This window comes from Salminus brasiliensis, chromosome 1 (genome assembly GCF_030463535.1).
Source record: "Salminus brasiliensis chromosome 1, fSalBra1.hap2, whole genome shotgun sequence".
NCBI lineage: Eukaryota > Metazoa > Chordata > Actinopteri > Characiformes > Bryconidae > Salminus > Salminus brasiliensis.
The window spans coordinates 78,039,693-78,053,718 of NC_132878.1; the positions used below are offsets into that span (position 1 = coordinate 78,039,693).

The 14,026-nt window shown below is 40.2% G+C and overlaps 1 protein-coding gene across 3 annotated transcripts in view; it reads left to right on the forward strand.

Moving 5' to 3' along the window:
* The window catches only part of ctnnd2a (catenin (cadherin-associated protein), delta 2a), a 452,693-nt gene that overhangs the window by 368,064 nt on the left and 70,603 nt on the right, over positions 1-14,026 (forward strand). For all 3 annotated transcript variants that reach the window (XM_072689814.1, XM_072689834.1, XM_072689825.1), the window contains one exon: positions 8,211-8,384. In XM_072689814.1, the coding sequence (XP_072545915.1) occupies positions 8,211-8,384 (174 nt within the window). The remainder of the gene's footprint in view (positions 1-8,210; positions 8,385-14,026) is intronic.

Genomic DNA, 14,026 nt, shown 5'->3' on the forward strand with positions numbered 1-14,026 from the left:
TAAATTAGATAAAACGTGATTGATCCAGGACTTAGACTACTGCATGTTCTCATTTGCTTTCTTGTTCAGTGGGAGAGTTTCTTACGCTTACAAAAAAAAGTTGATTAATTTAGTTTTTTGTTAGATTCTGTTCTTTACATTGTAAATAGTAAACACAGCAAATGCAGTGGTATCAGTTAGGAATTATGTAAGGTATACAGAAAAGTAGATTAATGGGCAGAAATGGTGTCTACTCCTGGAGTATTATTGTATTTTGTACTTTGCCATAATTCCTCTCCCATTAAAAAAGACTTTATTGATCTCCATCACTTGGAATTGGAATTAGAGTCGACTTCAAAGTTTCTGGCAGTGAGAACTCAGTAAGTCAGTTAAGGAAAAAATCCACATCCTGGTGGGGTCTGAAAAGTTTTTAATTGCAGAAATGACCCATATACCGTATACAGGCCTGAAAGATAATGATGCCAAACAAGCTTTTTAGAGGCATAAAAGAGTCACTGTTTGAAGTCTAAAAAAGCTCTACATAATAGACAAGTTCCATACCATCCAAATGTTTTGGTTGCACTTTTTGGGAAACTTTTTAAGTTCTGTTTAATGTTTTAAAAGAGCATGTAGCTATATGTTCAAACCACGGCCTATTTAGTCAAGTAAAGTCAGATTTATTTGTATAGCGCTTTTTACAACTGTTGTCGTCACAAAGCAGCTTTACATAAATAGTGATTAATAAAAGACAGAGACAAAGAAGAAAGAAGAAAATAACATAAGATATGATGGATATGATTTAATATGATTTAGAAATGTCCCTGGGGTTTTTAGGAGTACATAGAATGTTTACATCATGTGGGGGCTCTTTCAACTTTAAAAAAGGTTCCTTACACTCGTCCTTTGCTGTTACAGCAATGGTTCACAATTGTTTCTGTGAAAAAGCAATAGGGGTTGACTGGAATCACAGTTGCAGGTCTCATCCTTCGCCCAAGTTATTCCAAAAAATACTGTGATTCATAACGCCTGGCTTGTGACAGAAGAAACATCCATTATCTCAGCTCTCATATTTCCTATTTTTCTTAGTCTACAACCAGCAGATTCAAATTCCAGATTCAATTTGATGCATAGTGCAACAAATAAATAACACTGACTTCTGGAGAGCCGTTGATTCAAATATTCTCGCTGTTCCGCAAATACTCCCTCACTGCACTGTTAAATAAGGCTGTAACAAAAAGACAGCAGTGGTAACATAAGATCCCACCTTCAGTTTAGGACTTTTTTGCTTCATTCAGAAAAGATGATACAAAGCAATATAGACCAAAGTATTGGGACACCTGCTTGTTTATTGTTTCTTCTAAAATCAAGGGCATTCAGCAACAAGAGCATTAATGAGGTCAAGAGGTTGGATCATCTCCACCATATGCAATCCCCAACTCTCCAACTCATCCCAAAAGTATTGGATGGAGCACCTTTATTGCAGAGATTACAGTTCCACTGCTCCACAGCTAAATGTGGGGGGCTTAATACCCCTCTAGCCCAAGCCTGGCATTAGGCATGGTTCCAATAAGTTTATATTTATCTCCTCCCCCAAAAAGTCATATTCTATTGGCCATACTTTTTCATAGTGACTAGACAAGCTGTGTGTGCAAGCATTTGCACATCTGTGTCAGCAATGGATGCAACTTTAAGTAGCTGAATGCATTAACTAGAGGGGTGTCCACAAACATTTGGACATATAGTGTAGATGTATTGCGCTAATGCTAGCATGAACTAACCTGATTGAACTAATAAGTATATCCACCCTCAAGATCAGCAAGTCCCATCCCTCTCAACACATTTGGAAAAAGCACGTTAGGGGTTTGAGAATGAGCGTGCGAAGGCGGGGCTTAGTGAGGAGCAAACAAAGTAGATAGCAGCCAATCAGAGACTTTTCTGCTTCAAACGTTGCATATGGCAACCAATATTTTATGTTCACAACTATGTAATAGAGGGAAATTCCTCACTATTTCATCATCAGTTTAGTTACAGACGCTCTTGGGGGTACACTAGCAAGGTTTTGAACAGCAAAAGTTTGATTTATTTACATAAAAGGGTTACTGTTGGGCAAATCACCTGTTTTAGCCAATGCTACAGGATGTATGTGTGTGAAAATATTTTTAGATAAAAAAGAAAATCGAATTTACTTGCACTCTAAACTCAGAGACGGCTGTCCATTCAAGCATCTGTAGCTGCACCAACAGTGTCCACAGAGGACTATTGCTACTGCGATCATAAAAACTGATGAAAAAAAATACATCAGATTGCTTTGCACTAAAGCTAAGACTCTTTATTAAGCATTGCCTCCTCATCCTTTGTACGGCCAGGCATTCTGAATATTTCGTCACTTTCCTCATCAGGCCCATGCATTAGTCAGTGTGCTGTATTTAAGCATTCACTCAAGTATTCACTTGATCTGTCCCACTTGTCTTCTTCCAGTAATCCAACCCCACCACCCCCCAACCCCACAGCTAATCAGCTAAAGTTAGCCAAGTCAGACGGATACGTTTCTGAGGCTTGTAGTCAAGGCCCGTTAGCCTCCATTAGTCCAAAGGGTGCCCTCGTCTATCTGGCTGGACGTTCTCCTCCTCCCGTAGAAGCAAGCCACTTTGAAAGAGGACACCAGGGCCTACAGGCAAGGAAAGGCTAATGCACTCCGCTAAATCATTTATCGCTGAGTGGCAGCTAGCTACTTGGCGAGTGCCGGGCGAGCTCCAGGTCACTGCTGCTAGCGTTTAGCGTGGCTAATTGACTGAGAGAGAAGTGTGTGTAAACAAGAATGTTTGCTACCGAGCAGGCTTTAATCCTTGTCTGATTTAGCATTGGGGAATAAGCATGTGTTCATACACACACATACACACACACACCCATCTCATCTCAAGTGTGTTTCCCTGACTCTTCAAACTTGCGGAAAATAACATAAGAGGTTTTTTCAGTTATGTGTGTGACACACTCTTCATCGTAACCATTGTTCCGTTGTTTGGCTGTGGCCTTGGGCTAACACTGCAGTTCTGTAGCCAGCAGTTGCGTTCTCTGGTCTTTGGAAAAGGTTTGTTTTTGAAAGCGCTCGGTGTCAAGCATTTTGTCAAAATGGGAATAGCAGCTGAAGACCAAACAGTCTTTTAAAAAGTTTTAGGAGCAGAGGAGCAAAGCAGTATGAATTGACTTCCCTGACAACATTTCATCTCTAGTCAAAAGAGGCCTTGAGGAGCATGTATATGAAGTTAGCTGTGTAGGGCCTGGCTGACATAATGGCTGATTGAAACAATCAGCCGGTTTTAAGACTCCACTGTATTGCAATGACAGTCACCCTCGACAAGACCAGTTACATCTACTGCATGGAGAACTGCTCATTTCTGAGCTACACTGTTAAAACACAAAAATGCCAGGATAACCTAAAATGATACGTTTTCCTAAATAACATTTTTAGTTCTGCATCTCAGGTCAACAATACAGTTTAGGTCAAGCCAACTCTAAAAAAACATTAGTAACTGTGCTGCAGCTGTAAGTGCCTTAATATTTTGAGATATTTTATAGATGAGATTTGGATTTATGATCTCCTGTTTCTTTACAGGCAGGCAGTTAGACAGTTGTGCCACTGGCCAGCTGTGAACACATATCTGCGGCTAAGAGAGAATGTAACTCTCTCTCTTTAAAGTAGTGTTATTTCACAGCTGTAGAGAGGCAAAAATGTCTACCAGCCTGTACATCAAGTGTGAGAAGATCAGAAGTTCACATCCCAGTAAGGGCTCAGAGCACCTTTGTCAGAACTAAGAAATTAAGGGAATCTCCTTCACCTTTTTTACAGCGGTACAGGCTGATCTGGGGCTTGTCAGCAGGAGCAATATGTTGTGCTTATCCAGCTTACTTGGTTAAGTCTAACACTGGATTTTGGTGGATCATGATCATGATGGTGGATCATTTTTCTAGGATGGATCACTGTGATAACTTACCTGCACACCTGACCTACTCCAGGGCAGTTAAAGTTCTGGAGATTGGAACATAAGCAGCTGTTTGGCCAATCAGGGCCAGCCACCTGACAGAGCCATCTTTTCAGGTCACCTTCTTATATTCTGATATTTTGTGGCACCAGTGACTTGATATGTCAATAACTGGAAGCAATTACTACTTGAATTAGCATTCGCACAGCAGAAAAAAAATCATGTGGGGGCTCTTCAACACTCCTTACACTCGTACTTTCCGATTACAGCAATGGTTCACGATTGTTTCTGTGAAAAAGCGATAGGGATTGACAGGGTCTCATCCTCCATCCAAATTATTTGAAAAATGCTGTGATTTATCACGTCTGGGTCATAACAGAAGAAAAAAAATAAAAATAAAAATTAATAAAATTAAAAAATATATATAAATATACTATACACAGTATGAATTCCTGTTGCTTCTTTGAAAACTATGAAGCTTGATGCCTCCTCATGTTCATGCGTTTCTCATAAATGTCATGGTTTAATTATAACTTGGGTATCTAAACCTGGGAGAAATGTGCTAGCCACAGTCCTCACACAAGTCAATAAGCTGAAACTTAGTCAGGAATTCTAATTTAGTTAAGTTTGTTGAAAATAGGTAGAGTGTGAAAAATGCAACCTAATGAAAACTTCATGCACTGTATGAAAAAACCTTTTCTAACTTATGTTAGAAAAGCTGCTCATCTGATTACCATTTATTGGAATGTTTAGCTCTTTAAAATCGGCATCAGTAGAACAACATTCAGTCAGGAACTAGTGGAACTAACGTAGAAGTCATACACTGACGAATATAACAAACAAATCCTTGTCTTCACATTGAATGATCTTCCTAACTTAGCATCATTCAGACTTCACACGGAAAGGAAGTGTTAGCTAGCCTGTCCAAGTATCCCTTCATCTCTTTTGTGTTTGTCAGCGGTTCTCACTGTCTTCATCCTTAACACGCACCGTGAGATGCCAATTAGTCAGCAGTTCTATAATTATAGCAACATGACAGCAGATGTCATTCAGTGATCAGATAATTAGCATTGCTTTCAGGGCTAAACAAACCTCTTCTCAACCAAACACTCTCAATTAGCTTTGATAGCTTACTTCACATAAGGCTACTAGTACTGCCAAATCGTCTTTTCTTGGCTCTCGTGCTTTTTTACCGTTTAAACCACGTTTTGTGGTTCGTTCCTTGCAAGTTCCGATATGTTAGAATACCTTGGTTGAACTTTGCCTTAATGATGTGCTTTACTGGCAACAACGTACATAGTACATAGCTACATAATTGGGCAGTTATGGGAGTGCAACTGTAGGGGCCTTATGTCCACAGAAAGTGATTTTCAAACCTAAGCACTTTTTAAAATATTTGCTGCACAAGAGAACTGCAGACCAGCCTGTCCTTCTGCTTTTCCTGCTTTTTCTCCAGACCACTGAGTGGATTCCAGACTATTTCAAACTAGCTGAGCATTTGCTAGCTCTGCATTTTTCCCCCAGAGGACGACTTCTAAATGAGAGCGTGGTGGACTCGGGGAAAAATAACATTCTACAACATAATCAAAATATGAGCAAGATATTGGATGTTTAATATATGAGACATAAACATTGCTAGCGAGGAGATAATGGTCGGACTAGGAAAGTGCACAGCAACGTTTTTTCGCTACAAGGGATGCGACTTGTAGAAATAAACCTTTGTGTGGTCACGTGGGCTGGAGCTATGCATTTTCCATCAAATTTAATGAAAAATGGATTTCCTACTGCGGCGCAGATCAGCTTTTCAGTACAGGTGTCTGATTGATTGAACACCAAGAACAGCTGAAGGAATGCAAAATGCTAACTCCTTTCATTCCTGCAAATACAAGTGCATTAGAACTTAGCTCTCTCACTCTTTCTATATTTCTTCCATTTTTTCTCTATCACACCACACGTACAGAAAGAGCGTGGCCTCTTGGGTGTTCCACCTCCCTCCAGCAGTCAACTGAACGACAGAGTCGGTTCTCGGAACAGGGAATGGGGGGTGGTAGTGAACGCACACTCATTAATAATGGAGGCGAGAGATGGAGGAGTTTTTTTTTCAGTGATGCTGAGGTGTTTCATGAGTTGCTCTGGCAGAAAGTAGGTCAGGCTGTGAGCCCAGGACTTTTTTTTTTCAAACCCCATCCTCTTGCCTGTCTAGGCCTCAGCCAAAACTTGCAGTTAGTTCTTTCTGATTGGGTTTGTTTGGACCACTAGCTCATCACTAACTCAGTGTTTAAGACACCCCAGCACACACACACACACACACACACACACACACACACACACACACACACACACACACACAATAAATCAGTAAATGGGATTTTAAATATAATTATAGTAAAAAAAAAGTAACATGATTTTTGTATTTTTGAAGAATTTTGAAGAAAGTAGTTGATATCTTGTGAGCTAGCATGAAAAACAATTAAATTTATAATTATAACGATATAAATTTATAAATATAACGATAAATTTTATCACCAGCTCACCTGATTTTAACACAAAGAAGTGATGATTAGCCAATCCAAGAAAGCTTTGGAGCTTGTTAAACAAACACAAAAGCGTACATACAGGAATTCATAACATTAAACAATGCTTTTAGTGTTTTTCATTCTAAAATTCTATCAATTTTCACAGGTACCTCAAACTTTTCCACAGTACTGTGTATACACACATTTGACCGTAATTGCCACGTGAGTGTCCCTACAAATTAAGTAAGAATTTGGTTGAAAATGAGGTACTGGCCATTTTTGAGAGACAAGATTAAGACTCAAGGCTAAAAGATGGCTAACAGACTAAACCTAAATTCTGAAAGACCAAGAAAACGTTTAGGGAGATCTGTTTGTAGGATTGCTAGAAAGGCTAATAAAACCCCCTTGTTTGACTGCAGTATAGAGTGGGGATGGCGCACTATTATACTGTGCAGATATAGTCTTTAAGGAAAAGTCAAGCAACATCGAAACAAGCCTGATGCATTTTAGAAAAAAAGACTGATGAGAAACTTTTTGGCCACAATAAGCAGTATTATGCTTGGGGAACAAAAAGGGTGCAGGATTTCATAGACAGAAGGTGTGTCCTCCTTCAGCAAGGTGGATCAGTCATGTTTTGGGCTTGTGTTGCAGCCAGTGGCACTGGGAACATTTCACTAGTAGAGGAAAGAAGTAAACATCACAAATTCTGTAGACTAACTGATGACAATAACTGAAACACATCAGAAACAAAAATGGACTGGTTCAAGATGCTCTAGCTGAAAGATTTGCCATGTATCCAAGAATCTCACAGAACTAGAAGCATTTTGCAAGGAGGAATGGGCGGAAATCACCCAAACAAGATTTGAAAGACTTTTAGCTGGTTAAAAAAGTGTTGGTGTTACTATGTACTGACCTGCAGTGTGCCCAAACAAAGGAGATGAAAAGTATTCTTGCTTAAAATATGAAAGAAATGTGTCTGCTTAACATTAGTCATTCTGAAAAATGGGTTGTCTTTTACTCACTTAACTATTCACAGAAACCATAACTTTGACCAGGCCTTCCCAAGCTGCATTTCTAATATTTTGTGATGGCTACAAACGTGCCTCAGCCTCATTTAAAAATAGAAACAGTCTGCTCTATAAAAGAGAAGGCGATGGTTCCATCTGTGTTTGGTCCATTTAGGCATGTTTGGTCCATATTGCGTTCTTACTTCAAATGAACCACAACAGAGCTTGCTTAAAAGCAGACCAAGACTGGCGTTCTCTCCCAAGCAGGAAATCAAACCCTAGACTGCCACATGGAGGGCAACGGACTTACCCACTATGCTATTCAACCCAGTTATAGAGGGCTGTATGGAGGACAAACGTGGATTTGTTCGAATTTCCTGTGTCGTAGGGATTGTAATCCCTGTCGGAGAGTCAGTGTGGATCCTGCAGGCTCCCTGGTGTGCGTCTCTTCATCTCTCCCTCTCTCTCCTCATCCTCCCTGAGTCGGTACACGATGAATGACAGACAGCCGTAAAAAGAGACTCAGTATTAGTCTATTGTACTCTAAACCCGTCTGGGCTAGCCATGCTCGTTTCAATCCTAACAATGGCAGCGGTTTCATACCAAGAGCTGTGCCTTTTGTCTTTTTCTTCTCTGGCTTTCTTTATAATTCTCACACTTTTTTCTCTCTTGTGTGTTCTGCCTTCTTGACTTGACTTCTACCCCCCCCCCCCTCTGTTTTCCTGCAGTGGGATGGTGTAGGCCCCCTCCCGGACACGTCAGAGCCACCCAAGGGGATCCAGATGTTATGGCATCCCTCCATAGTGAAGCCCTACCTCACCCTGCTGTCTGAATGCTCTAACCCAGACACACTGGAGGGAGCAGCCGGGGCGCTGCAGAATCTGGCTGCAGGGAGCTGGAAGGTAATGAGAGCCCAAAGCAGAGTCACTTTGTTGGTGGAGTGTTGTTTGATGTATGAGAGATATGCTTTGAGAGAAGTGGTACATGCATACATGGGTAATACACAGTACAGTTGGTTGCTTATGCAAATAAGGAAACATAACCACCATTGAGACAGTATCACAAAAATATGGACAAGTAGAAAAATAGCACATTCTTCTTTTATTGCTGTATAATATGAAATAAGCAAGAGGTGACAAAACCATAAGTAGCACTTTGTGTGAATGTCACTTACATAGGGACTTGCATAACACATACATAAACATTGAATGTTGTGGTTTTTAAAGCATATCATATAGCTATTAATCACAAGTTGATGTACAATGTTTTCTGTAAGTAAGTAAATGATGCTGAATTGACATAAGCATCCTTTATATATATATACTCCCACCTTTTTAACAATTTATGTATTATTTATGTATCGGAAACCCTGTGTCAGTACACATTGTTGCAAAGTGTACAACAATGTGTGTGTATGCATATACAGAATTAGTCAAAGGTTTGAACACACTTTGTTTTTTTACATTTGGGATCCACATGACAGAAATAAAATAAATAAAAACGAACACATGAACTTTTAATGAGGCACACAGAAATGAGAATAACTTTGCAGACAACTTGAAAACATCACTGTTGTCTTAGCTATTTGTAAGGTGGCAACCGAAGTGATTGGTTGTGATCTGATCATTTTGGTGCATATCATTTGGCTGGATATTAAAAAAGCTTAAAATTTAAAATTTAAAAGTTTAAAATGGTAAAAATGTAATGTCCTGCAAAGGTTTTACTGTTCAAATCCTTAAAATGTACTGTATAATGGAAACCCTGATCAGGATGTATCTGGAAAGGGGTTAGATGCATCAAAGCAGGTGTAAATGCATTCAGAACATATTTTAATTGAGTACACCTAAGCCAGTTCAGGAGGTGGACTGGGATATTAGCTGGATGTGTTAGCATACTTGTTTATATGCATAACCGTCAGCTTTGCTATTCATATTTATCTTAGAAACAAATATGTTTGCTAAATGTTACAAAACTTTCAATCAGGTGTGCTGTTTTGCCTACTAATGTACATTTACATTTATGGCATTTAGCAGACGCTCTTATCCAGAGCGACTTCCAAGGTTACTCGTATTACAGGGGTGGGCCAATGTAGTGTTAGGAGTCTTGCCCAGGGACTCTTATTGGTGTAGTGCAGCATAGTCACCCAGACCGGGAATCGAACCCTGGTCTCCCACATGGTGTTGTTGTAACGCAATGGTAGGTGGCGGTGTTATCTGTTGCGCCACACCAACCACTATGTATATATTGTCGCTGTCACTCAAAAACCCTGTATCTCCAGTTTTGCTGTTTTTCACTTTTTTGTGTGAATCTGGCAGTTGCTCATTGTGTCAAAATTTAATGATGAATGGATCAATAGACATGCTCCAAAATGACTTGAAATAAAACGTTTTACATGGTCTTGCGTTAAAAATAAAGAGTAACGTTTTTTCTTCTGTAAAGTTAAGGTTTTGGAGATATGAGTTTTTTGCACAACAGTGTCAATATATAAGTAGACAAATGCATGTGTTTAAGACAAAGCCCCCAATTTACAATTTAGGGCCAGATCTGTTTTGGTCAGTTCAATTCTATGTGCGTGTGTGTGTGTGGGGGTGTGTGTGTTCATGTGTGTTGTCTTGCATCTTCACCTGGCATCTTCCCTTCCCCTAAATAAACTCCTTGTCTCTGCTTATAAAAAGAGTGAATTAAAAGGATGAAAGAATAGCTGGCGGGACCTGTTATTGTCAACCAGCCCATTCTTATCTGTCACATCAGTGCTATTAGCGGCTGCATGTGCAGACTGATTCTATTGTCACCCATCGTTTTTTAAGGCTTATCTTTAGGCCCACATCCAAGCTAATCCTTCATACGTGTCTGCAGATTTCAACAGACTGATCACAGGCAGGTAGCCGGGCTTAAAATAGCTCTTTGATGGTTGTTTTTGGCATTCAGTTGACTTTACACACTCAAAGCAGGCGCGGTCCGTGTTTTCTGCTATCAAGGGAGAAATAGAGTGTGTTCTCTATCTGTTAGGCACGGGCTTGGAGGAGGAAGTGTGAAATCACATTTTCCTGGCCAGGAATCACTTGCTTTTCTTAGATGTACCACCCAATGAAATCTAAAATGATTGCTTACACTTCTCCCTCTTTTTTCCTTTTACTTCTTCTGCCTTTCTCTCCAGTCTGTTGGCATCTGTGTCACACACCAGCATTGATTTTTTAAATTTAGCCACATTGATAGACAGCAGAAGCTTAGTTAACTGCAGTGTATGTGGTTTGCTGCTTCAGGTGCGTCACCTGAAAACACTTTAGATCACAAGAAAAGTAGATAAGTAGTGTTGCAATGTGGCGATACAGACATACTGTGAGCAGGCAGCATGTACCGCCTGCCACCAGCAGTCGGCCCAGCCAGCAAAGTAGGAAAGCTGGTGGGGTTGGAGCAAAGAACTCCAAGCCCCAGAATTCCCGGCGGTAATCAATGCTGACCAGACCCACCTGTGTGGCACGGTATAATACACCCAGCCAAACACACTTCCCCGTCGCACCTTTGTAGAGGGCCGAATAGTAACAGTGGGTTTAAGTTGCAAAGAGAAAAGTGAAAGCTGAAAAGTTGTGAACAGAAAAGAGAAAAGTAAAAAGTTGTGAACAGAAAAGTGAAAAGAGAAAAGTTTAAATTGTGAACAAAAAAAAGAGAAAAGCATTTGAGTTGCTGTCTTCAGTTTGAGTAAACATCACTCCTGGTTTTTCCTTTGTTTGTTTTCCCGCCGTTTTCTGTGTTGCTTAAGATCAGTGTTTATACTGCCACTCCTCACAGCCGTGGTGGCACAGTGGAAATACACTGGGCTCCCATTACCATAGTTACCCAACAGTCACCAAGCACATACCACAAGAGGAGTAGTTCCATTTGATCATAATAAAACAAACTTTAACTGCATTTGAGTCCAAACCCCACACCACACCGTAACACATACACAATACAGAATAAACAAAAAGTAAACAGAGACAAAAAGTATCACTAAATACCTTGTTAAGATAGTGTGTCAAGCTAGTTCAATGTTGAGAGTTGTTTTCCGTTTAGAGCAAAACCCCTCTAAGTAAAACAGATGTACAACTAATTTTACGAAAGCTATGTAGCTCATTTTTGCACACCCCCCAAAATTTACACAAGCTACAAATGCCGAATGCTGTTGCTACTTTTGGGAGATGGTGGAAACAAGACCAGAAAGGCTAAGATCTAGTACCGAGGGACCCTTGCATCACTAAGGAAGTGCACAAGCCTGCTACACTATACTGTGCATTGTGATGACATTAACCATCCACAGTCAAAAAGATTTTTTTCCCTGTGAACCCTCCGTAAAAGGAAAATCAGTGTTTCATTCTGCAAATAACAGGGTTGTAAATATTGATTTCATAATTGTATCACTGGTATGTCTCTCGTTTTCATTCTACCGTCCCGAGATCAAAACAGTGAGTACAGTGGATAGTGAAGGGGTGTGACATATGCTGTGAAAACACCCACAGTCAAATCACAGTCTTTTCTGAAAGTGCAGATGTAGTCACAGGTAACATTTTGTTGATTTTATAATGGATAAAAGGAGTTTCTAAGTGTTTGCATCTTGCAGACACACTACTGATCTCAAAGGGTTCTGCAGCTCACAACCTAAACTGACCGTATAATTTTAAATACAGTATTCAACAGCTGGATTCAGGGGGAATGATGGGGAACGTTAGGATGATCTAAGGGCCTGTGACTGTGACCCAAGGAATGGAGTAATGGCGTATTTTAGCAGAATTGTTAGAGTTGTGGAGCCAAAATCCTGAATGGCTGGGTTTCCATTCAAATGTTTCACAAATGTGAAACAAATTGCATAGTTGGTCAAGAGGCGCACTAATCAGTCTTTCCGTCAGCTGCATTTTTGCACTGATTCTGGAAGATGGTGTGTCATGCTTACACTGCTTGAGCTAGAGTCTCCCTCAACGAGTGTGATGCATGCAATAAAGGAATTCAGACTTTTATTAGCTGACTTTAGAGCAATTCTGACAGCTCTCTGTCAGTTGTACATGGCTGTAGCTGTAACATTTCAGAGACATGGGGAGGAATGGTCACTGGCCCATTAAATGAGGGCCGATGTCTCTCTCCCACTTCACCACTGACCATCTAACCTCCCACAAAGAATGTCATTGCAGCATTGCAGAGTTCTGTCACAGATCACAGATAAGATGTAATGCTGAACACACTCATGCCACATCACCACTCAAAAAAAGTCATTATTAAATTTAAGGTTAAACTATCTTACTTGTCGCATCTAAGTGGAAAAAAGGCCTTTTTCCAACCCAAATTTCTGTCTTTTCCATTTTAAAAAAGATGTGGATGTGTCACTTTAATCAATAAACTAGTTAGTTAGTAAACATTAGTTGTTAATGATGGAACTGGCTTTTGAGAGCATTCACTCAGATGAAGTAAGCATTTAGGGGATGTAGAGTAAACATTAGGCTGCTGTAGACAGCTTTGGATAGCGGTCTTAATTTCTTCACCAGTTCTGTGCCCCACAGTTCTGTGCCCCACATCAGACTCAGTTTTCTCCATGCTGCTGTCTTCACATTCCCTGTGCACTGTTTTGAGACACAATCTCAGCCAGACTTGCCCCTATTTCATATATCTCATCGCATTGAACATCCTCTAAAAATGATAATCAAGAACTGCGGCTTGTATGTATGTATATATATATATATATATATATATGCTGCTTTGAAGTCTCCCTGTCAGCTTCCACCTCCTGTCAAATTCTTCAGTGCTTCAGTAGCTGCACTGTCATCCTTGCCCACTTGTATGGGGAGTGTCTTCATATTGATGATCATAGGCAGAGTGGCAGACGATGAAGCATTTATGTCATGTGACAGTACCTCCGTCAGAGTGCCCATGGGCTTTAAAATAGAAATTATGTCTTCTGCGCTTCTCCACTGGGCCACTATTCAGCCTACATTTACATGTATGGCCTTTAGACTGATGCTCTAGAATTTTCTGGGTTAATTTCGGATGTGAGCATGATGTAGATGAGCCATGGTTGTCTTCACCACTGTACATGGTAACGGCCCTAGCAAGTATATACATTTCCATATAAATTAGCCTCGTAAATAGGATTCTTGTTTGCATTATATGCATTTATGTCATGTGACAGTACTGCTGTCTGAGTGACCTTGGGCTTTAGAACTGAAATGATGTCTTCTGCAATTTTCCACTGGGCCAGTATTCAGCCTACATTTACATTCATGTAAAATACATTTAGGCTGATGCTCATGACTTGCATTTGAATCATGTTACACAGGTAAGTGAATGTAGCAAAAGAAATCTTGTCCAGTGACTCTTATTGGTGTGGGATGGTGTGTTTGCCCATCCAGGGAATCAAACCCTAGTCTGCCAAGAGATGGGAAGTGTTGTTACCGACTGAACTACCTCAGCCTCAGGCAGCCTTACAAAGCAATACAATGGTTTTTCAGTGATGCTGTAACTGGCCATCTCTGTTACACAAAATGTTCAAACGTGCAGAATACAGGGTGCCAACAAGTTC